The sequence below is a fragment of the Mytilus trossulus genome, chromosome 4, assembly GCF_036588685.1.
Source record: "Mytilus trossulus isolate FHL-02 chromosome 4, PNRI_Mtr1.1.1.hap1, whole genome shotgun sequence".
NCBI lineage: Eukaryota > Metazoa > Mollusca > Bivalvia > Mytilida > Mytilidae > Mytilus > Mytilus trossulus.
This window is the reverse complement of record NC_086376.1, coordinates 67,272,992-67,298,090: the sequence shown is the minus strand read 5'-3', so window position 1 is coordinate 67,298,090 and position 25,099 is coordinate 67,272,992. Positions and strand designations below refer to the sequence as shown.

At 30.9% G+C, this 25,099-nt stretch overlaps 1 protein-coding gene across 2 annotated transcripts; it reads right to left on the bottom strand.

Annotated features, from left to right (window-relative positions):
- Window positions 1-1,116: 1,116 nt before the first annotated feature.
- On the bottom strand, window positions 1,117-25,000 carry LOC134715802 (uncharacterized). Of its 2 annotated transcripts, none has more exons than XM_063578248.1 (19): window positions 24,878-25,000; window positions 21,495-21,623; window positions 20,895-20,990; window positions 20,474-20,555; window positions 19,839-19,965; window positions 18,798-18,969; window positions 17,405-17,512; window positions 16,774-16,861; window positions 16,326-16,499; window positions 15,023-15,125; window positions 13,978-14,180; window positions 13,027-13,135; window positions 10,352-10,484; window positions 9,630-9,751; window positions 8,749-9,078; window positions 6,392-7,069; window positions 5,527-5,640; window positions 4,810-4,905; window positions 1,117-3,859 (listed from the first exon to the last, which is right to left on the bottom strand). In XM_063578248.1, exons 2-19 carry the CDS (start codon window positions 21,599-21,601, stop codon window positions 3,225-3,227), a joined length of 3,477 nt encoding a protein of 1,158 aa, XP_063434318.1. In that variant the 5' UTR covers window positions 21,602-21,623; window positions 24,878-25,000; the 3' UTR covers window positions 1,117-3,224. The 2 variants fall into 2 exon arrangements, with proteins under 2 accessions (XP_063434318.1, XP_063434319.1); XM_063578249.1 differs by having other exon boundaries at window positions 4,843-4,905.
- Between the last annotated feature and the right edge of the window lie 99 nt (window positions 25,001-25,099).

The following is a 25,099-nucleotide window of genomic DNA, read 5'->3' as shown; positions in this document are numbered from 1 at the left end:
AGTATGAAGAAGCCAAAAAAAACCATTAACATGTATTTGCAGGCCCCCTTGAAGGTTTTTTAGGACTATAGCAGCCATCTTGCCAAACCCCCATGGGCAGGTTGATATAAGTTTTTAAGGTAAATAGATGTAATTATGGAATCATATGATTGGAGACGTATGCAAAGTAAGAGATGCTTATCCACACAATTTGTGTGGCTCAATTTTGTTTTGCATTCAAATTCTCTCCCAAATGTTTGTGTTCATAAATTGACAGATGAACTGACATGTTTGTTTATTTAAGTCCTTCGCCATCAAATATAGACCACATTATCCTTCATGTAACATTTAGATATTTTCACTGACACTATTTCACATTTACTGCAGATACAAATACCAGAAAGAGGCTATTGAAATGACAACAAACCAGATTCTTTACATTAATAAGTAGCACTATTCTTATGGCAAAGCTGCCTGACCTCAAACTTCTTCCAAATCATAAATGAACAATTTTATAACTGTATGTATTTATTTTATACCATATCTGTGGACAGCGTTTAGTATATGGACCCAAGATTGAACTAGTATAACACAAATGTCTCTTATAAAATAGTTTACTTTTAAAAACTTGTGACTTGGATGGAGAGTTGTCTCATTGGCACTCATACCACATCTTCTTATATCTCTTCACTAAAGTCTTGTACAATGCAGGGAAAGAAGGTAAAGATATGACATTGCATCTCACTTTAAAATTCAACTCATCTCTTGTAATGTATGGAAGTGATTTTTAATTTAGGAATCTATATCTCCCTAATGCTTTCTCTGATTTCTTGTTTTAGGTTTGGTTCGACTATTGGTCCTTTTTGGTTTGTCAGCTCTTTTAATGTTTTTATTAGCTTTTGGACTGTGAATATTTTATCCAAGTATCACTGACATAAAATGTTGAAATGTGAATCATTGAAAAGTTTACCACTACAATATGGTTAAGTCATTGATGATGAAAAGGAGGTAAAGATTAGATGATCAATATGAAAGCCGATATTTCAGCCATTGGAATAATTATAAATCAAACATTTCAAATAGTTTATTAGATCCTAAAACTCCAGCACTTATTTGCATACAATATAATATTTAATGAAATATTTAAAATAAATTCATGAATTTCTCACAAAAAATATATACTTCATGTAATCTTGTTAAAAACTTCAATGAGAGAATACAAAAATAAAATATCTAGAATGCTTATTTTTCATACCCATAACAGCCAGGTTACACACAGGAACGTATTCCTAGTCACTAATGCTTTTAGGAACACTAACATGGATTCAAAAGGAAAAAAAGAAAATGTAAGAAATCCAAACAATGACATTGTTATCCACTAGATTTATTAAAGCAGAAAACATTTAACTGACAAATATTTTTGGAAGTGGCTGTTAGTAATATGCTTTTTATGTTCTAATTGCTAACAATTTTCAGCAGATATTTATAAAACTTACTTCTGGAATAAGGGTTGACTGAAACAAACATTTCAATTTTCATGGAAACAGGAAACAACCATTCAAAGAGATATAATTTGAGTTGGAGTTATTTCCCTTGTTTACTATTAATGGAGGAATAATAGATTGATTTTCTTATCAGACTAACCAGATTACACATGTGACACATGCAAAACACTAGTCTGATAAAAGAACCTTACTTGATCATTCTGAGTGATGAATTAAGCAAGGCTAAAAATAAAACTTGTTCAGAAAAGCCCTTTTTCTAAAGGCTAGCATTCAGAATAATACCTTGAATTTTTATTTATGAAGGATTTTAAAAAACCTACATCAAGGCTACAAATGGAAAGTTATTTTTGCTGAAACTTTATCAATCAAAATCCATCTATAGAGCAAGGATCTGAATTTCTCAAGATGAATCTAAATACAAAGCTGCTACAAAATGTCAAAAAATATGAATCTTTTGAACGAGACAATACAAGAAGAATGAAGAAGCTCTGGTTTTGGTAAAAGATCCCTCCAAAATAGCTCTGAGATCAATATATAAAATAACTGGTGCACAATTTCAAGTTTTGTAGAAAAAAATGTGAAACTTTGTCAACCTATAATTATCTAGAACTTGCAGATTAACAAAGTATGAAGTTGTTTACAGTGAAGAGGTAAGAAAAGACACCCATGTTTTCTTATAGTTTTGATATTAAGCAACATACAAAAAGTTTCAAATAAGAAAAAGCACCATCTGGTTTAACTATGTTTTGAATACATACAACATATCCTTGTGGTAATTATTACATACTGTATATGTTTCATTATTTGCAATGTACAAACAAATCATTTATGTTTCAAATAAATATCTTTTTTGTTTATAATACATAACACTTAACAAATGGCCTAACATAACTTAAAAAAATAACTTATAACAAGCTTTTTTAAAATTAAAATATACATCATGTGTATTTATTACTGCAAATATTACAACCAAAGACAATGTAAAATTAAGTATTGCAATTACGGGTATTGAAATTTGATTTAGAATTATATAAAACATTAAAAGAATGTAATTCTTGTAAGTGAACAAATTTTTTTAACACTTTCTAAAATTGTTGAGGATATAAAAAATTACCTAACAACAAATGTCAAAAAAAATTAATCAAATTACTTTTACTATTTACTAATTAGATAGTAAGAAAGGAATCTGTTGGTTCTGTTGGTTCTGTTGTAAAAGGGAAAAAATCTGTTAAGTTGTACCATTTAAGTCATGATGTCTTACTCTGATAAAACTTTGTACCTTGAAAACTCAGAATAGAAATTGATTGGTTATTTCACACGTTTACACTTTCATATAAATATGGAAAAATACACAACAGTATTCTGGACAAGGTTCTTTGGGGGTCAGTTTGCCTGAGTTAGGACAATACACAATTGTTCTAAAATAGACACACCATTGAAGTCTTCTAAAACAAGAAATCAGATAAATTGTAGCATTTAAACTGTAGGATCTACTATAACACGAGTGAAATGAATTAAAATCTATTAGGAAGACAAATTTAAATAAGACGTAATTTTGCTGACGATTATTTAAATAAACTCCTATTTTTCTTCCTTTTATTATTCTATTATAATTATAAATACTTATACATATAAGATGCGCTAACTTATCATTTTAAACACAGCTAAAAAGGATTCAATACATTAAATTAAACAATTAATACATTCCAGTTTAAAAATAATTTAATACTGCGAGACAGGCTATACATTAAAATCTGAACTAATTTTCTTGGCAACCTCTTTGAGTTGTTGCATTCTAGTCCGTATATCATTACTATTGTTTATAGGTACTTCGTCTTTGTCCTGAAGTGACCTAGATTTTAAAGGTGTTCCACCTTCAAATAAAACACCACCTTTCAGAGGTACAAATGAATCGTCTAAATTATCGATTAAATCGGAATCATCTTTTGAATCAGGATTTAGAAACTCATTTGAACTAATTTCCAGTAATTTTCCTTCAAGTTCTCCAATAGATTTTTCTAACTCTTTCAATTGTGTTTTATTCTCTGTCAGCTGTTGTTTTGTCTCTGCTTGACGGATGTTTTCCACCCTTAATGGAAGACTTTGGCTAAATATTTCATCTAAATCATGTTTTGCCTCGTCTAATTTTCTTGCATCATAAGTTTGAAATAAATTCACCTCTGATTTTGGTGTGAATGACATCAAATCAAGACCTACACTTTCACGATTAATAGCTTTGTTAGAATAATTTGAAGTGTTGTTGGACATTCCTGCACCATAACTTTCACAGAAAGAATCTTCTAATGGCATATCTGGCATTTCTATGTCATCAAGACCAATTCCATCACCTGCTCCTTGCAAATCAAAGCTATTACCTGAAAATAGAATAAATCAATATACAATCAATATTATATACAATATAAACTGTAATTGCACATGATGTTTATAAGGGCTGTTCCAGAAAATACTATGTCCCCCCCAGGGAAGGCAATTTTTTTAAATATTATGTGGGTGGTTGTATTTGAAATACCAAAATGCAAAGGGAGTGCTGTTCTAATTAAATTTTATTTCTGTGGGTGGTGGGGGTTAAAAAAAATTGCCGTCTCTGGGGGGGACATAGTATTTTCTGGAACAGGCCCAAGTGTTTCTTGTTTGTTCATTTTAATTAAGACTGTTTGTTTTCCTGTCTAAATTGTTTTACACTAGTTTCATGTTAAAGGACGTACTTTGACCTACAATTGTATTACTTTTTTCTCATTATGACTTGGATGTAGAGTTGTCTCATTGGCACTCATACTTCATATTCTTTTATCTATAAACAGGCTGAAAATCCCTACATGGTACCACTTAACATTTATAATTTCCACTCATCATTTTGAAGTTCTAGAACAAATATTTTTCCTAAATCAGTGGAAATTTGAGATTATGCATTTACCAAAATCTGCACACAAGCCTATTGAAAACTAATTCCTGGTTTACCATAACTAATGAAATCCATGAAAATTTGTACCCCATGATTATAATAATTCATACAAACACGTTAACCTTGCAAGGATCCCATATGCAAATATTGTCCTGAAAATTCCATGTCTTAAGAACTTTGTCACAAATTGTATCTTAATGATTTCTCTATTTGATTAATTGGATGTTAACAACAGTATAACTCAACAAAGTCTATTGTTGAAAACTATATGTTGCTTCTAGATATTTTCGTTGGATTACTGTCTTATTGACCTATACCCCAATTTGATGAACTATATATAGAAATCAGTTAGGAATTATTCATGATTACATACAATTTTGTTTGCTATGTAAACAAATATACCTGCTTGCAGGTCATAAAAACTATCATCAATACCTGCTGCTCTCCCTTTACTGTTATTTGACCTTGAAAAGCTATCTGAGTGAGGCTTATTACTACCTAAAAGAAATATAACAATAAGTTAATATTCTACATACATGGAAGGTCAAACCTTTCGATTTAAAAAAAAATAAGATTTTACTGTCTCAAATTAAAATATAAATAAAATGTTCCTATCAGTATAATTATCATTCAACTAACTTCTAACCAGATCTTCTTTCAATAAAACCAACATATACATCTATTTGATTAAATCCAATTAAATCAAATTGTAAGGCAGTTTCATTCAATAAAAATTTCTAATCAAGGTAATGGTCAATTTCAAATTTTTTAAATAGGTTACCATTATCTTTTTAGCATTAAAACTTTTTATTTTATTGCTATATAAATTTGTAGGGGGTCCCAAAAAGCATATTGCAAAATTATGTATGCATGGGTTTCTGATAAATCTTAAAACCTCGCTAAAGATTCCTCTACTGATAAAATTTTGGTGACTTCATATAAATTCTTTATCAATAGAACAGAAATGTGTATGCCAATAAGATACCATACTTTAGGAAAAAATATTGGACAGGTTTTAGAAAAGGCAAATTATTCAGTTCACAAAATGCAGAAAATTTATCGTGTGCTTGGTTATATTGAAGGTATAATACCAAACTGGCATAACATAATAATAATTACTTTTATGTAATGGTGAATCCTCTACATCAGACATTGCTTCTTTAAACATTCGTCTTATTTCATCCTTCAGAGGGCTTCTTGGAATGACCTCTTGTTGAATGAAAGCTTTTTGTTCTGAAATTTAAAATATGAACTGTGAAAATACTTTTGTTGTAACAATTTTCATGGTTTTTATGAATGGCTTTTTCAATGAATTTAAGTGTCTTATGGAATACAATAACTATTGTCCAAATCAAGACAATGGAAAGATTCCAAAGCAGGTTTGACTAAAACCTACAAGAATACAGGCATATGATATTATCTAGAGCATACATAGAGTATCAGCAAACACATTGTAACATAAACATACAACTTCAGACAGGATTTTTATTATTTTATTCTTGCAAAAAACTTAACTGTATGACTTTTTAACCTTTTAAGTCTGGTGAAAAATTAATAGACTACTGGGGATGTACATTGTCTTATCAGGGCCTTTTTTAGCTGACTATGCTGACATTGTTGAAGGCTGTAGGGTGACTTATAGTTGTTAATGTCTGTGTTTGGTCTTTTGTGGATAGTTGTCTCATTGGTAATCATACCACATCTTCTTTTTTATATGATATGCAATGATGACACCTTTTCAAGTAAAAAAATCTTTGCAACTCAAAATTCAACAATTGCTTTCCCTATCATAAGGTCACATTTCATATACTTAAAGGATTTTTTCAAAAGACAGAAAACAATCATAAATTCAAACCAAAAAGGAGTAAATATATTTTTCTTCAGCAACACTACAGCATTCTCATACTGCTAAACCTTCAGTATATTTTCAAATAATAGCATGGAAAGAATCAAAAAGTTGTTTCACACACTATAGATTAATTACCTTCAAATTTTTTGGATAAGGTTTCATATTGACTGTCCTCTGCCTCCTCTGAGGAGAGTAAACCTTCGGGTTGTTCTAAGTAGAAATCATCCTCTTCTTCTTTTGGAAAAACTTCCTCCTCCAACATTTTGTCTGATTCCTCTTTTCCAGAATCAAAACTTTCTAATAACTCAGCCACAGGAGACGGGGGTCTTTGTATTTTAAAACTGTTCTCTATTGATTTAAATTTAGATGTTGTAGAATTATCTTCTGGGTCAGTCTCAATATCGTCTAAAGTTTCTCCTACAGGAGATTTTGGACGATTTTCTACTAAATATTTGTCTTTTTGCAACTCTGAACCATTAGTTTTTTTTTCCTCGTTATAATTGTTAATGGCATCACTTGACAACACTTGGTCATTCTGAAGTGCCATTTGGTTTGAACTTGAAGTTGTATTTTTGGATCTATTCAAAGTTTTTGAAACATTTTTAAAACCAAAAGTTGGATTGTCCTTTTGAATGTTTAAGCCATGATCACTCATGTTGAAACTATGTTCAGCTGACTTTTGACCTCTAGAAGACCTTGACCTGTCAGACTGGGGACTACTTTCATTGGACATTGCCTCTCTAAACATCATTTTGACTTCAACACTAATAGGACTTCTTGGGATTTCTGCTTTTGTACGAAATGCATCTGCACCTGAAAAGTAAGATATTTACAGTGACTATCAGCATGCAAAACGTCATTCTTAAATAAACTGAGTTATACAGATTTACAAATTCTTATTTTAAATATTAATCATATAAAACAGAATAATCTTACAAATCATAAGGGGCCTATTCCTAGTTACTTTGTTGTCAAATGTGCAAAACTTAGAGACCTTTTGTTTGATGATATTCACCAACTACTTCAAAATGATCAATTCGCATAAACAATAAAAGAATTAAAATGTAATTAAATTTTTCAAAGTTATCTTGCCTAACTTTTCCCCCTATCATTTTTAGAATACAAGTCAATCAAAAAGTGTTTTCTTTAAAAAGACTTCTCTTTATAGAAAATTATTAATCAATATCAGGCGCGTAGCTCCCTATACGCCAACACGCAGTTGCGTGCACATCGCTTCGGCATGCCAAAAAAAATATTGCAAAATTAAAAAAATACAAATTAAATTTTTAAGGAAACACACATGTTGTCCCTTTTTTAATTTATGAAATGTCATTAAATAACGGCATTTGGTTTCAGAATAGAAGTTTTATTGAAGATCATGCATGACGAAATCGGACAGTGTAACTTGTATCTTTTACAAGATTTGAATTTGTTATACGCAGTCTAACACATGTAGTTTCGGAGCACATTTTACAGAGTACGGTTTATCTGTTTGGAATGAGATGTATCAATCGGCATGAGATTTATCAGAACCCTTCGATATCGTTGAAATTATGCCATGGCGATGTGTTCGACGGACTAACAGAGCAACTCATCCTGCAAACACGCCAAAACAGTATTGGAAAGTCTCATTATATTTTGCGTTTATAGACCATATGAAAATCGAATGCCTATGATAATGGAACTGGAGAGTGGAGTCGCGTCTGGTATTATCAGAAAATCGCTTCTTTGTGTCTTATCTTCTTCCTCCTGTTGTAGGAAATATAACAAACGAACAAATCTCAACATTGTCAGAGACATACGAAACTGACCTGGTATGTAATTTTGACGAATTCAATTGAAAGGTCGCTCGATGGCGAACACGTACACTGGTTTATAACATCTCGCGAGTGCTACCGTGGAGATCTATCAATGTACTACGTCTGTTTAAATCAAATGTACGATCACCAATGAACAATGACAGGTTATCATCGCTAGCATTACTGCATATGCATCGGGATAGTGTGAATATTGCCGACAAATAAATAGAGAAGTTCGTTTCGGCCTAGACTCGAAGAGCAGATTTTTGACAATTTCGAGTAAATTCTGTATTAGAAAAATGTGTAGTTTATGTTTTCAATTAACCATGATTTACTCTATTCAGCAGCTTTATAAATAGTTTCACATTCATAAATTGTTTATAAATTCTAACTACATGAAGCTCCTCTATCAACTGTCCTATAACCGAAAACCGAAAAAAACCATTTTCCTGCATAAAAGGGTCCCAAAATTTTTTCGCCTCGCTCCGCTCGGCGGTTGTTGCTTGCACATCGTTTCTTTCTAGCTACGCCCCTGAATATCTATCATTCCTTGTATAATCCTACTGAACTGAAAACTAACATCCTATGTTTTGGAACTATTACCCTTTAAACAATTTGTAAAAGAACCTCCAAATTTATAAATTTATAAATACATATCTTGCACAATTAAAACACATTAATCATTAAATTTACCTGACATCCCAGGAGACATAACCATTCCAAATCCCATAACCTCATCTACTATCATGTCTGATGGTGACCTATGACCTTGTCTTGGTGTGACCTCTGCTGACCTTTGTCCTTGTCTGGGTGAAATAAATGGAGAGTTGTAACTTTTGTTCCTAGGAGTAACAGGCTCTGAGTCAGATCTTGGAGACAGCTTAGGAGTTATGGTTCCTGATGCTTGAGTTATATTACTCTTGTTTATGTGTCTGTCACTATGAAAAGATTGCTCACTGTGGGGTGGTGAATATTTTAGCTGTGAAATTAATGTCTCTGGCTGTTGTATGATTCCATCCCAATCTAAACGACAATGAGAATTTACAATTTATAAAAAGTTAATGAGTTCATCAAAATAAAAGAGTATTACAGTTCTCATTATTATAGACTAAACAACAGAAAAATTCTGGATAATAAAAAAAAGAATTTCACTATGTATGGCAAGGTATGCATCCTTTCAAAATACGTTTATTTCAGGGATCACTTTTATTTCTTTACTTAACAACAAAAAAACATTTAAACTTAGATTTTTTTTGGTATGTTTAATTTCTATATAGACATTTTTATTGTGTTGTCCATCTCTTACTGGAATGTTGGCACAAAAGAAATACAACAATCAGAGTTTTCATCAGTAGCATTCCTCTAACAGGGATATTTTTTCTTACTTTGGTAAAAAAAAAAAAAACAACTATCAGAGATTTTATGCGGGTATTCCTTACAATTTTGGTTGGGATATTTTTCACTTTTTCTTTCATGAAATCGAATAAATATATGTAGACTGTGATATGAAGCATTGCTTTTCAAACATTACTGTGTTATTTTCATGACCAATGCAGAATTTTATATATCCATACCATGATAATTTCCTGTTGGTCTAGCAGCTCTTGTTGGTGTAGAATGCAAGTGACCTCTAACATCTACTGTTCTAGAATTTGAACTTTCTGTTTTTGTTTTCTTTGGTAATTTAGAATTGACCCTACAATAGATTTCATTCAATTTAATACGATACATACACAAATTTATTGTTTTTTTCTTCATGTTTCTGTTAGATTTGTTTATATCACTTTCTAATAAAAATAAAAGTTCTGGCTGCTTTTTAATAATACAAAAATTGATATAATTTACAGATCAATTCTGAAATGAAATGGCTGCTTGAGCAGATACATAAAAAATAATAAAAAATGCATGAATTTGAATGTTTCTTCTTTTGACATTCTTATTTTGAAATAAAATATGAACCTGTAAAAAAAAACACCTCAAGATGACTAGCATTATGAATAAAGACTTGAACCTGTACTAATACAAATCACACTGTTTCCTACATAAAGCTTCAAATGTGCCAGATTTTTGGTGAAAAACTGCTCTCCTTCTTCCTTGCTAAGTTCACATACTTCTTTTCAATTGATAAACCTCAATATTTTTTTTAATGAATCTCAGTACAAGTCACATGTTTAAATAATCAAAATCATTCAGATGTTTCATGTGTCAGATATAAAAATTCAACTTTTAAGATGTCGATTAAATGTAATTAAATAATGAAAAACAATCTTGTAGTACAGGTAGAAGTAGTTAATACCTTCCTGTTGTTCTTGCATCCTGTTTAACAGATCCAGCATACACTGGGGTACCTTGGAATAGATTATTTGGACCCTTTCTAACAGTCCCTGTAACATTATCTGCAATTCTAGAGACTGCCTCTGGTGTGGTCACTGTAATTAACTTTAAATGATCAGTAGTGGTCATAAGAATGCAAAGCGTCGAATTCAAACAAAAATTGTAATCAATCTAATCATTTCCAAATTAGCTTTTTAAAATATCACTAAGAATGCCTTTTATACTGAACATACAAATTGGATTCATGCTCTGAATTCATGGAATTAGGCTTTGCAATATTTGTATGTTTTAATGTTTTACAAAAAACTGAAAAGTATGTTTTTGATTAATTTGAATGTCTATATATATTTATATACAGTGACACAATATTACTCAAGTGTGATATCAGATGAGGTTTCAAACTTTTCTCACTAATATATCTTTATATCTTAATTCCACTTCATGGTCTGGATTTTTGCAATTTTGGACCTTTTATATTGATAATTTTACTTCTAAATATGTCAATGCTTTTCTATATGGTAATAATCTCCTTCCCTGGACAAGATGTATGATTCTGTAACAACATTTTCCCAAACAATAAATAGCTCCTGTCATACGTATCCTTCAATTGAAATTCTTACTTTTTACTATATCCCTGTGAACCTGTAAGCACTGAAGGGTACATATTGCTTTAATGTATCAGTGTGACTTGAATATCTGAGCATATATTACATTGATAAATTTCTATAAATGTGTATGGAAAGGATGTATGGAATATTATGACCAATGCACTATGTTGTGTATTAAAGGTAGTCAATATCAAGTTTTTGCAATCTTTAACCAAAAACTTAAAGAAGAATGTATCTAAGGACACTAATGCTCCCACTCAAGCTTAGCTTGCTTTTCCATCAAAAGAGCGGTGAAACAAAAGAACAGAGGGATAGATGGTCAAGGGTTACTGGGTAACATTTAATGCCTCCTTTGGCTTGCACTGCTTGCAGCAAGATCATAAAAAAAAAACACTGACAAAAGTCCACAAATCTTTTCTTTATAACTTTGAACTGTTGTGAAACTAACCAACATACTGTGAAAGTACTTTTATTCGTGGGGTACCAATTTTCGTGGATGACTTTATCCACAAATTTAAGTGTCCAACGAAATAAAACAATCCTTGTCCAAATAAAGACCTGTACAGATCGCCATGAAGGTTTAACTACTGATATGATCTAGAGAATATATTGAATCTGAGAACTACAACTGTATGCAGAATAAATGTATATACCCATTTAATCTTTTATCACCTAAACTGTACAACTTTTGATCTTTTAATTTTCATAAAAATATTTTTTTCGATAAAAGTCAGATTTCTGGTATTGATGTGGTAGTATGATAAATTGTTCATTCTATATCCTCTTAGTTCTCGTACATATGGGAAATAATAACTGTATGCTGGACTTTTTGACAATTCAAGATACGTTTATAGCATTTGTTTATAATACTGATTTCTTTAAGTGACATATGTATAAGCTAATTAAAACACCTTTGATGTTCTTTAACCTGTTGATAACTTTATCTTGGGTTAATTAGTGCTGTCACTACGATTTACACGGGTCCATGGTTACTTTGCAATTTCCCTTAATCCAGACTATTTGTAACATTCATTTCTAAAGGCTTCAATTTTTCATTTTTGTTTTTTTGAAAACTAAAATCCACGAATTTAAAATCCCACGAACATGTATGTGTTGCTCAAACTACGAAAATTGATACCCACAAATTAAAGTACTTTCACAGTATTTCAAATCAAGATATTAAATGAACTTGATGTATAGTTTTGGTGTCTGTTTCATTGACATTATGAGTCTTCTTTTATTCCATTTCTTATTTAATCTATATATAAAAAGGCCAAGAGTCCTTGGTGATCAGGAGTGTCTCTTTGTAACACAAGGTGATGACTGCTGTACCCCTATTTTGACAATTTTATCTATTATGTCTGTATGGTTCACGCATTGTTGTGGATATCATGGAGTTTGATGTGACTGTCATACAAGTGAATGGTTTAGTGCTAGGAAACCGGGTTTGGTCCACCATTTTTTACATGCCTGTACCAAGTCAGGACACTGATAGTTGTTGTCCATTCATTTGACATATCTATCGTTTGATTTTGCCATTTGGTTGGGGACTTTCTGTATTGGATTTTCCTCGGAGTTCAGTATTATGTGATTTTGTTTTTTGCAGCTCATTTAGCTTTTAACAACATTAACCTTTGTTCTACAATTTGCTATAATGAATGTTAAAGATAAACATCAGCATGTTTGGATCCTATCACTGTTAAAACAAGACCAATAATGTGCCAAGACCAGTTTTGCTGCATGCAATTAATTAAAGTAACTTGTATACTGAAGTATAACTGATTATTATAAAATCATTCTCATCCAAACATGCTGATGTTTATCATAAAAGCCAAGAAAAGTTTGACGAAGGTTTTCTACACAAAGTTTTTTTAACAGAAGGCTGGACAAATGGACTCAAAAGGTGACTAAACCTGCTCTCAACTTCGATTAATGGGAGTCCTCTAATAAACACTGAAATATGTTCTTTCTCTCATCATAAATAGTCATGACTTTGTACAAATTAAATGTAAAATCATTATGTACATACCATCATCAGGAGAAAGTTTAATTGCAGTGCCCTCTGGTGTGATTTCGGTTGTTTTTCTTGGTGTGAAAGATACAGGTGGAGAAGGTTCCATCAAACCCATACCTACAGACTAATAACAAATATGGTTGACAAATATGACATTCATTCAGAAATGATAATTGAGATAAGATGTATAACCCAAAATTTAGTGCCCTTTAGAGCTTGTTGTTTGGTGTGAGCCAAGGCTCTGTGTTGAAGGCCGTACATTGACCCATAATGGTTTACTTTTTAAAAATTGTTATTTGGATGGAGAGTTGTCTCATTGCACCCATACCAAATCTTCCTATATCTATGTATAGTCTGAATTTATTATCAGTTCATGGCTGTTTCACCAAATAAAGTAATATCTTATACAAAAATAGCATCATAAGATTCAATATTCATTTCTACAAATTAGAGAAATTTCAAAAAACTTCTTATTTTACAGACAGTGATAAATAGGGACATGAGGGAGAAGTGGTATGGTTGATTGCCAATGAGACAACTATCCACCAGAGTTCAAATGACATGGAAGTAAATAATTATAGTCTGACTATATAAATAATGTCCTGTTTTGAATCTGATTATTACAAGTGTTATTTACTTAAGTTTTGTAATAGGAAATCTATAACATAATTTTTGTTAATCATAAGTCATCTAAAATGTAAGATCCATCCAAATAATAATTCTTAATAATAACTATAAATAGAAGATATAAAATTGCTTGTAAACAAAATTGGGAATTCCTCTCCTTGAAATAATTTAATAAAGCAGAAGCCAAAATTCTAAAATTTTATTTGCAAAAAGTTATTAAATTTGTATAAATTGCACAAATCAAAATTATTAAAATTTACAAACATCTTAATTAAAAGAAATGCAGGAGCACTGTCAGTCTCTTCCTACCACAATTTGAACAAAACTTTGAGGACTTACAGTAGTTCGTAAACTCCGTGGAGTACTGGAGATAGTCACTTCCTTATCGATTTTATTCCTGAGATAGTCTATCGATTCCTTGAGCTCAGGCAAGATACTCGCTATTTGCTCCTTTAATGACTGTGTATTGAAAAGATAAGCTGTACTTGTATGTACTTTATCTGTTACTGCTTTCACTTCCTCTGCAAATTTTGGAACACCAGCTGAAAAGGGATGAAATTTTAGTCATGCATAGAACTAATGATGTAGAAAAACACATACATGTATGATGACCTGTGGTTGTTAATTTCTGTGTCATTGTGGTGACTCATTGGCAAGCATACCACTTCTTTTTTTATATTATCTCATGCAAACTAATATTCCTATTGAAAAAAACCACTAATCATATTACATTGATACATTTTGCTAGAACCTGAATGTTTTGCTACAAACAAGTGGCATAATACTTCAATTACCATCAGAAAAAAAGTTTAGTGCAAATATCATGTTTAGATATAAAACTGAGATAATTTTTGGCTGTCAATTCGCCGTTTCAGAATCTAATGTATTCTGGGTCATATTTTCAAAAGCGTACACTCTTGACATTACACCAAAACCTTGATTAGTTTAAAACCTTCAAAACAATTGAAATTCAACCAATAACAGGACGTTATTTTCATTTTGGTGTACAAACAATGAGATTACATATAGTCCTTTATATTCTGAAAAGTCGAATTGAGGATGATGATGGGTAGCTGTTTAGTCAAGTAGCAAATAAATTTTGCCACAATTTACATGTTTGGCCAAAATAGCTATTTTTTTTGTTTCAGTAATTGTGTTTCTTATATCATAAATATTTATTCACTATTATTCAGAAAATTCAAGAAGGTATATCATAAGACATGGTTTAGCACCCGCAAAGTGGAAAGGGATTAATATAAGTTGCAAAACTTGTTTCCCAATCCACTAAAAATAAATATGTTTAAACTAAAACCAAGTTCAAACACATTGCTTTCATCTGACAGACTACTTGATTAGATTTTGACAAATATGCACATTAACTCACCTTGATGTATTTTTTCTATATACAAATGAAGACATAAATTCCATAGCTGTATTATACTAACAAGGTTAAGCTTCCCATGATGGAAGTTACTGTCTACATGTCTCTGGAATATACAAAATACTTCTATCATTGCAAAACATAAATAAATAAATATCTAAAGAGTCACTTAACAGACAAAAATTAACAGTGTTAGAAATTAAAAAAACAGCTGCACCAGGAGTGGACAGTGTGCCAATATGCTACATATTTAGGAAATTGTTGCATAATTAAAATTGACTACTGTAAATTCAGAAATTGTTGTGTGCATTTATTATTGCAATTTTGTCATTTTAGACTCAAATGAGATTTAAATCTTTACGATTTTGAGAAAAATGCTGTTTAATTCATATAAAATATTTCAAAATGCAAGTTTAGATTATTGAGTTTACAACTTTGTCACATTTTCACAATAATAAAAACCTGGCTATTATTTCTTAATTGAAAATATATAAAAGACTTTCAATCGCATGTAAATACTATTCATTATGGCATTATGAGAATCACTGTGTACCATTAAATTCATATTGTTTTATTGAAATTTAATTTCAACCTCTATCATTTCTTGGATATAAATGTTTTATTATATTCATATTTATACTTGCTATTTAATACTAATCACACTTTTCTTACTTTCGTACATTAATAAGTTTATTTTAACACACTCTTTATTTTATTGAAATGACCTCCTATATATTGATCCAGACAAACTGTATAGAGAAAACAGCTGTTTCTGCATATAAGCTGTTTTCCTGAAGAAGTTATTTATTATTTACATGTTCAAGGTAGTGATAATGTTGTTGCTAGTAGGACTGTATGGGTTTCTACAGTGTGATTGTCTTTTTCCAAAAATGCTCTAGATAGGCAAAGGGAGTTTGGCTTAATCAAATCCAATTTTACGCCTGTACTAGACCAGACTACCTGGACTGTAGGTTGTTTTGTTTTTGTTTGTACATCTGTTTTCTTGGAAATGAAGTCTGTTGTCTGGTAATTCCTATTCTCCTTTTTTATGTGATAAATGCACTGCCTGGTTGTACTTGAAGTCTTTATTTATCAGCATTCCATACTTATTAGGGATATTAAATATGGTGATCAGATCAAACAACAAAATTAATATATATGCTACACAAGGCTCACAATAATACATCATTTAAAGCATCATTTTCTACATTTTCTCCTCTGCCACCGGATCACTATCCCTATGTTTAGCTTTCTGCGACTTTTGTCACAGGCTCAACAATAAATGGGCGATTTGCATTATTTATACCTTTCTTATTTCGTCTTCACATTCTGTCAGTAATAGATCAGGAACTTTAATGTTGACATCAGAAGCATTAATTTTACATTTGTTCATTGTTTTATCTACTATAGACTCTATAACTTCCCTCTCTGCTGCCTCTCTGATACAGAAATCGTCAAACTGCTTCCATAAGTCACGGACCTATTCAAAATAAATATATTTTGTTCATATGTAAATATCTTTTAACCATATAAATTTATTCTTTTAAAAAAATTAGTACTGAAATTACTTTAAACATTGCTTTTTTATCAAAAGAGTGAATTATCAATCATAAACAGCTCACTTTAACATATCCTAGAATTCAATTCACTTTTCTTCATAAATATCTGAATCTGAAAAACATTTGAAATATATGCTAACTAATATGTATTTACAATAAACGATATTTCACCAAAGAGCAAATCCATAAAGTTACCTCTTGAACTCTCTGAGCTCTCTTAATTGACTGAGGATCAAAATCATATTCATATGCATTTGTTGAACGCCTTTTCCTAACCATGGGACTGCAACAGAATAACATGAAATTAGTCAAAAACACTTTCAAGAGCATACAAATAACACAAGATTAAGTAATAAATATATGTGTAAAATCATTTTACATCTGTTTACATTTATTCTAAATTTGATTCATCTTGAGTATAACGATGTTACTTATATTCAACTGAAACAAAGTTATTTTTAGTCAATTTGGTTTTATAATATGATTTTTTTTAGCATAATTTCAATATCTAATATAAATAAAAGCATATATTTTTTGATAAATTGCCTAACATGTACATGTAGATGCATAAGATGTTCAACATGTTGACTTCAATACATAATGTTTGTCAGCATTTTAAATTAGTGATTAGGTCTGGAAACTATACTTAGCAATCTGGTCCCTCTCAGGTTTTGATTGCATTAATTCAATCTTTACCCCAAATATCTATTTCCCTAGTATCAAAAAAGCTTAATTTTAATCTCAATAGGACACTGATTAATCACTTGCATGCATAACAGTGGTAATTGTATGCACTACAAAATGGTAAAAAGCAATTACTACATACCTCCCTCTTTCTGCTCCTCTCTCAGTAGTTTTCTGTATCTCTTCCCTAATCTTGTGGTCTTTTTCTCTAGCCAATTTCGATAGCTTCCTATAATCTTTTACCAGCTCACTAAAAGAAATAAACTGATGTATACACATCTTAAAAAGATATACATGTGTTCATGAAAATCAGTATTCTTATAATAATATATGTGTTAATGAAAATCAGTATTCTCATGATAATATATGTGTCAATGAAAATAAATGTTTTCATGATCATTTATGTGGTAATGTGCAAATTGATTACCGACTCAATTAGATATGTATTGCAGGGGTGGTTTGCAGGATAATGTACAAAAATAGAGCATTATTACCCTTAACAATGTTTTTAATATCTTAACAGATTTTCAATTATGAATGAAACATTCAAATTAGCATCTAAATGTGTCTTTATACACTTTCTGTATCACTTGAAATGAGTTTTGTATTGTCCATAAAACTTCTGTTTATTACTAATCTGTTCAAATATGGTAATGAATGAGTACATCCATACATAATAAAATAGACTTTCATTTCTATATTTAACATAAATCTCAAACAGGTGAAAAATAATGTATTCTAACATGACGTCCTTCAAACGCTTTGAGTACACACCCGTGGTAAAATATGAATATATTGCATTGGCTGTTCCGATCGTACTCCCACTTCATATGTTTTTTTCACGAATGAAGTACCCGACGTCATAGAATGATGACGTTATAATTTAAGCATTTTACGGGAAAATACACGCTTCTGATACCGAAAATCATCACAACAAGGAAACGTCAACAAACGATGCTAAAATGTGGTATAAGCCCATTTTTTTTATACATAGAAGACATATAAGTTAATTATCATTAGAATTCATCCAAATCTATCTAAATAAGTTTTGTGAATAGTTTGAGCATGTCACTTTTTCTGTTTGCTCCGTTCTTTTACGCCAATCTAAAAGTGCGTTAATTTATGAGAACGGCAAATAATGGCCTCCACCTGGAGCGCTTCGATCCAAAACAATTGCCGTATTTGTCCTATTAGAATCGAAATGATTCATGGGGGCTTGAATATATCTAGATTTTACCACGGGTTGTCCCTTTATGCCGATATTTTACCCCTCGCTATCGCTCAGGGTAAAATATGTGTCATAAAGGGCCAACCCGTGGTAAAATAACGATATATTCAAGCCCCCATGAATTATTTCTTAATTAAACAATTATACTATCATGACTATTCAGCAACAGTTAATAAAAAAAAATATGTCACAATAAAAAATTAAGAAATTATACTAAAATATTTATGACTGGATATTTTTCCTTGTAAAACTTTTGATGAAATTGAAAATGAATTGCAGAATTTTAGGTCTAAAAATTTATTCTTACTTGGAATATTCTTTCCATTCCCTATTCAGCGCCAGTATAATTTGAGATTCCTCCAATAAATGTTTCCTGTTCCTAACAATGGAACATTGGACAGAATTCCCTACAGCTTCACCAAGGGAGGCTGTTTGCTGTGTTAATTCTGGGTAACGCAGATGGTCTTTATCTTTACCCCCTAGAAAAAAAAAATCAAAGATTAAAACATTGTAATCTGAAAGAGTACAACAACTTATAACAAGTTACAGTCACATAGAAATTGAATGAGGCATTCCAAAAGTTTTATTTCAGTATAAACCATAACATCAATGACATCAAATTGTCATGTGACAACATTGAAACAATGCATAAAAAATCAATTAAACCTGTTATTTTATGAAAGTAGCTAAAAAAACATAATTATAAGAATTGAATGCTTCATTCCGTAATGTTATAAGGTTGTAAAGCTTTGAATGGAAGACATTGTCTCAGGATAGATCACTTCTGGTAGACAATAATTAAGGAAAAATACACTCCTGTCTATACATATAAATGTAATTGAATATATTTCAACATAAATATTTGAGGTAACCTAAAAAAAACTACTGTGAACAGACTTACCTGTGCGGTTTGGGATTTTTAATTTTTTTTTAGATATATAAAAGTTCAATTTATTTTGCATATCTGAAAGATAAAATCATTTTTGGGGAAGATCTGGATTCAAAATATTTTTTCTGTCCTATGCTTGAACAGATTTTTTATTCATTAATTTGGGTATCAGAATATTTTTTTTTTGGAAAAATACCATTACCCCTCCTGCCTTTTCAAGTTCAATGATTGTTTCCTAAACATTTTCCTTCTGAACTTTTAATTTTCTTTTAGACATAAACAATATTTTAATGTAGCCTAGGACATTCGTTCTGAACATGCATGAACTATTTGCCACTGGACGTTAAACAACCAACAACTAATCAATATATAGGACATTGTCTTAGTATAAAGCTGGCAATTAGGGTTGCACCTTCCTCATATTAAAATTAAAACATTAGGCATTGAAATGATACAAACCCATTCTTTCAATATCCTGTTGCAGAACATATCTGGAAAAATGAAGTAACAACTGGATAAATTTATCTCCACCAGGTGACAGGAACAGGGATCCAGTTATCCGGGGTAAATGGGAGTCAGGTTCATTCTGAAACATGTGAAATACTTATGATACTTCCAACCTCATATCTTGAGTAAATACGTTTTCATCGAAAAAAACCTTTTCAGGGAACACAAACTAAGGCTTCAAAAGATTTTCAAGGATTGACAAGCTGACTGCCTCTCATAATTATCCCATATGTTAGCAAACAATTAACAGTCCAGTTCATAAAATTGTGGTGGCACTTGAAAAATTACGATTATAAAAAAAAGACAGGAAACATTTAGATACACATATCAATTTACTTATTGTAAGAACTAAAGATCTATTTTGACTGCCTTAGCACATGTTAATAGTTGATGGAGGTTGGGTCTATATGTGTTGATCTGTGTTTGATTGGACAGTACTGGAATGGATTGTTTTAAAGAAGTTCAGTCAAGGCATATGATATGTCAAATAAATTTATGAGCAGTCACTTATTTTTGTATTCTTAAACACTGCACTACTTATAATGACCCTGCTATATCAATACCAGAGTATTTGTATGTATGTATACCTTTGATATATTATTCAACCAGTTATTACAAGTCCTTCTGTACTGAGCTTCTTGTTGCTTGTCAATTATGGGCCAACAATGTCTAAAGTAAACACAAAATTAAATCAAAAACATCATTCTATTAAAGATAAAACTATACATTAATTATTTGCAAATATTAAAGTTTAAAACACATATTTATCATTTTCTTACATTCCTCAAACACATGTTTAAGAAAAGAAACTAGTAGGTGGCTATTTTTATAAGTTATTTTCATGGCAATTGAAACAGTCTTAATTTTCAATTTATAGCAAAGTTCCATCAAAATCGCAACTCTGTGCTAAATGAATGATATTTGTCACTGGACATTGAACACTCATTCATCATGATTTTCTTTATTATTTTATGAAATCTCATTTTTTGTTTTGAAGTATATATTTACCTGAACTCTTCTCTGCACATGACTGGGTTTAATTTCTCAAACAGGAAATGTAAAACAACTTCACTGCCCCTCTTATTTGGCAAATCAAACATGTTTCTGTAAAATAAAAAGTAGAAATCAGTATTTAACATGACCAAAAACTTTTTTTTATGATACATTACGATATAATTTTTCAATGTCTAATTGCAAATTTTACTACATTTTCAAGGTTTATTGATAGACTTTCTTTAATGGTTTAAAATACTATTATGGATATATCTACAACTAGTTTAGTTATGTTGGCTTCAATGTCTTGCACATTGTTTAAGTAAATGTATCTGTATTATCTCCATTCTTATGTCTAATTTCTTTCTAAAAATTAAGAAGCAATACATTGGAAGTCTTGCAAAAACATAATACCATTTTCCCCAAAATTTGAACAAAATTCCATACAAGTTACTCTTCTCCCACCATTCTCAGTAGGGGATCCAGAAATTTCTGTAAGAGGGGGGCCACTCCAGTCATGCCTCAGTGACTCCCTATGTAATCAACCAAATGTTTCCCAAAACTAGATATACATTTTTGTATTCTATACTTAAAATTTTAAATACATGTGCATACTTATTAAAGGGAATTTTGTTGTCTTGTCCTTCTGCAGCTGCATCAAATCCCAGCACTTGCAGATTGGTGAAGAAAATCTGCTTCATGTCAAGTGGATCACCCATCATTGCAATTGGTCAACTAACAGCTCTGAAAAATCCAACACAAAAAACATGAAATTTTAATAAATGTTTTAAGAGCTAGCAACAATTAATAAACAGCTATGCCATAAGCATGACGAGTACTTGATACTCCCATCAATTTTGTAAAGAATAAAGTTCAATAACTTCTCAATGTCATATAAGATACTCGTGAAAAACTAAAGGGAGGTTATCTAAATAGATATAAACCAGTCATCAAAGTTTCATGATAGCTGCTCAAAGCATAGACCGAAAACTGTAAAATCCACACTTTATCACAAATAAAATCACATAACTCTGATAACGTAAAATCGAAAATAAATGAAAATTGAAGGAGCTCATGTCAACATGGTCAATAGATTAGATATAAAAAATTCACCAGTTTTATGAAAACTGCTGAAAGCATTTTTGAGTTATTGTCTAAAAATTGGAAAATCCCTCCTTTTTAAATGAATAAAATCCAATAACTTGAAAAAGTAAAAATCTAAAATCTATAAAAATAAATTAGATATAAACAATTCAATTCATGAAAGTTTCTTGCAAATTGCATACCTGCCAACTTTTGAAAATGCCCATGGGGGTTTTAGCATGCGACAACAATTTCAAAGTTTAAAATTCTTTGCGACGACTGTTTTGCGCGTGCTGTTTTGTAGTCTAGAAAAAGAGTCATATTTGCATGATTTATAAGATGAGCTTACATCCCTTTTATTTAAGTTTATTTACATGATACTAGTTATTATATCAGCAGAAAATATGAACATGTAGCTGTAAGACCAGGAATTATTTTCATGTGCAAGGATACTAAATAGTCATGATAGTTGTTGACTTTTCCAATTAAAAATTATACACAAAGAAGGACCTTTATCAGGTTGGGAACAACACATAGGGATCCCCCCCTCAATGTTAGGACATTACAAACCACTTTTTAAGTACAAATGAGCACACATTCATATTATTTGAAGACACTTTTCCCAAAGAAATATACATCTTATGATCTATCTGGTATTATATGGTCAACACATGTCAAAGAATTTTGATATGTTCTTGTCCTTATATCTTCTTTATTACCGTTATTCAAAATAATAGGACTCTTCATTTAGAAAAGCTGTTCCAAATATAATGTCAGAATTTCCCATTTTTAAGTTAATAAATCTACATTTTTCTATTTTATTTTTTACAAGAGTGACCCCTTGACTAAGGGTAGTCCCTCATTTAAGGGATTCCTCATGTTAATGTGGGTTGGGGTTTAGGGGGGGGGGGGGGGGGCTTGTGAAAAATAATGAATAGTACATTATACTTTAAATGAATGAATACATAAATAAATTATGTTACAGCAAGTGTACATGTAATGTCAATAAATTAGTGAATAAACTATTATTTATTATATTCATGGTAGTACTGCATCATTGAAGTTTGTCAATCAGCCATGCTTTTATTCTTATTCTGTGTAAGAACCTCCTTGCAGTTGAAAAACGTTTTTACAATTCTGACCAACAAACAGAGGATCGATAATACAACACAAGTTCAATATCTAGCATGTTAAAACAATCTTGAGAGAAAACGTTTTTGATTGGCTGATTAATTTGATCGAGAGAAACACACAATTTGATTGGCTGAACACGATTTTCCTCCATTGGACACAGTTCAAAATCGGGAACAACAATATTTTTTTCGTGTAGATTTTCACCAAATTGTGTTTTAGAGGGTTTTTCAGGAACACGATCGTACAATCGTGGCAAAGGGTCAAAATCGTGTAGTACACGCCTAAATCGTGAAATTTGGCAGGTCTGAAATTGGTGACATTTTTTTTTAGTTATTGTCAGAAAACTGGAAAATCACAAATAAGCTTCTGCCCAAGTTTGGTAGAAAAACAAGGTTAGTTCAAGAAAGTAATTAAAATTTTAAAAATTTAACCACAGAGTGAATGTTATGATTCCTGGAAGCAAAACTAAGTCTGTTTATAAATAAAATACGAAAAAAAAAGGATTTTTTTCTTAGAACATTTACTTCTGGACATGATTTTATGATCACAAACAAGCTTCTGTCCAAGTTTGGTAGAAATCCAGGATAATTCAAGAAAGTTAGATTTAATATCAGCCAAATAATTTAAGCACTGTTACACTTAAATACAATGAATAATAAAAATGTTTAGTAATGTTTCTTGGGAGCAAAACTAAGTCCATTAAATAAGTAAAATATCTTCTTCTGGATACTATCTTACTCATGTCTTATGATCACACAAAATTTTCTAGTTTAAGAAAGTTATTAAATTTTTTAAAAACTTTAACCACTTTATCTACAGAGTGAATGTAATGTTTTCTGGCAGAAAAACTAAGTCCATATACATGTACATGTATAAGAAAAATACAGGAAAAAAATATTTTTTTTTACAAAATTTACTTCTGAATACTATCTTATGGTCATAAACAAGCTTTTGTCCAAAGTTGGTGGAAATCCTGGATAGTTAAAGAAATTTATTAAATTTTTTAAAACTTTATCCACGTACAATGACAGAATGACATAATGTTGATGCCACCCCCACCACCACTGGAATTTAGGATCGCTATGTCTCGCTTTTTTGACATAAGTCCAAGGCTCATCAAAAATGGATTATTAATGAGAAATGTATGATATAAATCGTAGCTTTAGCCTCATAGTACTACATGTATAATACACCACCGACACTAGACACTCTGTCAATAGGAATAAAATATTGGCAACGGGAAGAAAATGTTGTACCTACTTTGTATATATATATATCTATACGTCGTACTTTGTATATATATATATATACGTCGTACGATGTAAATATATATATTCAAAGAAAGCTTTTTAATATATATGGTGGACAGGATGTGTAGTTCTGTGAATACACCTTATCGCTATTTATAAATCTGCACTGGTTGACTAGAGAATTCTAACCTATGCCACAGGGGCTTGTTTAGTGGGTCAGACAAGGTTTTACTGTCAATGGCTATCGCTATCCTATATAAAATACAAGGTGTATGTTTCCTCATGTACAAAACAGGGAATAACTATATAAACAAAAGGCTGGTCTATTTGTTAGTTGTTTTTGATAAATTATAACTATATTCGTATTACACAATCATGGAGAAGGTTCATAGACCTTCAAACATCCTCATTGGTAAAACAAGCACAAAAGTAAGCAGATTAGAAAGTTGAGAATTTTGAATGTCGACAAAAGCACCTGCTTATGCTGCATACGGATTTGCATTTCGTGATTTAAATGACTTAGCTATTTACCTTACTCTTTTATCTTCATAAGAATGAAATAAATTGATTAACTTTTATCCTGTTGTCATGTTTAAATTCAACATTAAAGCAGGTAGTCTTTCGAACGAGCCGCCACAAAAGTGACCGGAAGTAACAATGTAACACGATTTGATGCACGCCATGTAAAATAAATAACATTGTTTTCATTCATATTTCTGTATAATATTAAATTTAATTCAAATGTTAAAATTT

Excerpts from the sequence above, each read along its gene's own strand:
- LOC134715802 (XM_063578248.1), bottom strand. The coding sequence starts at position 21,601 with ATGATGGGTGATCCACTTGACATGAAGCAGATTTTCTTCACCAATCTG. Across the intron at positions 13,136-13,977 it reads CACGGAGTTTACGAACTACT|TCTGTAGGTATGGGTTTGAT; the intron begins GTAAGTCCTCAA and ends ATTTGTTATTAG. Across the intron at positions 3,860-4,809 it reads TTTTTATGACCTGCAAGCAG|GTAATAGCTTTGATTTGCAA; the intron begins GTATATTTGTTT and ends TTCTATTTTCAG.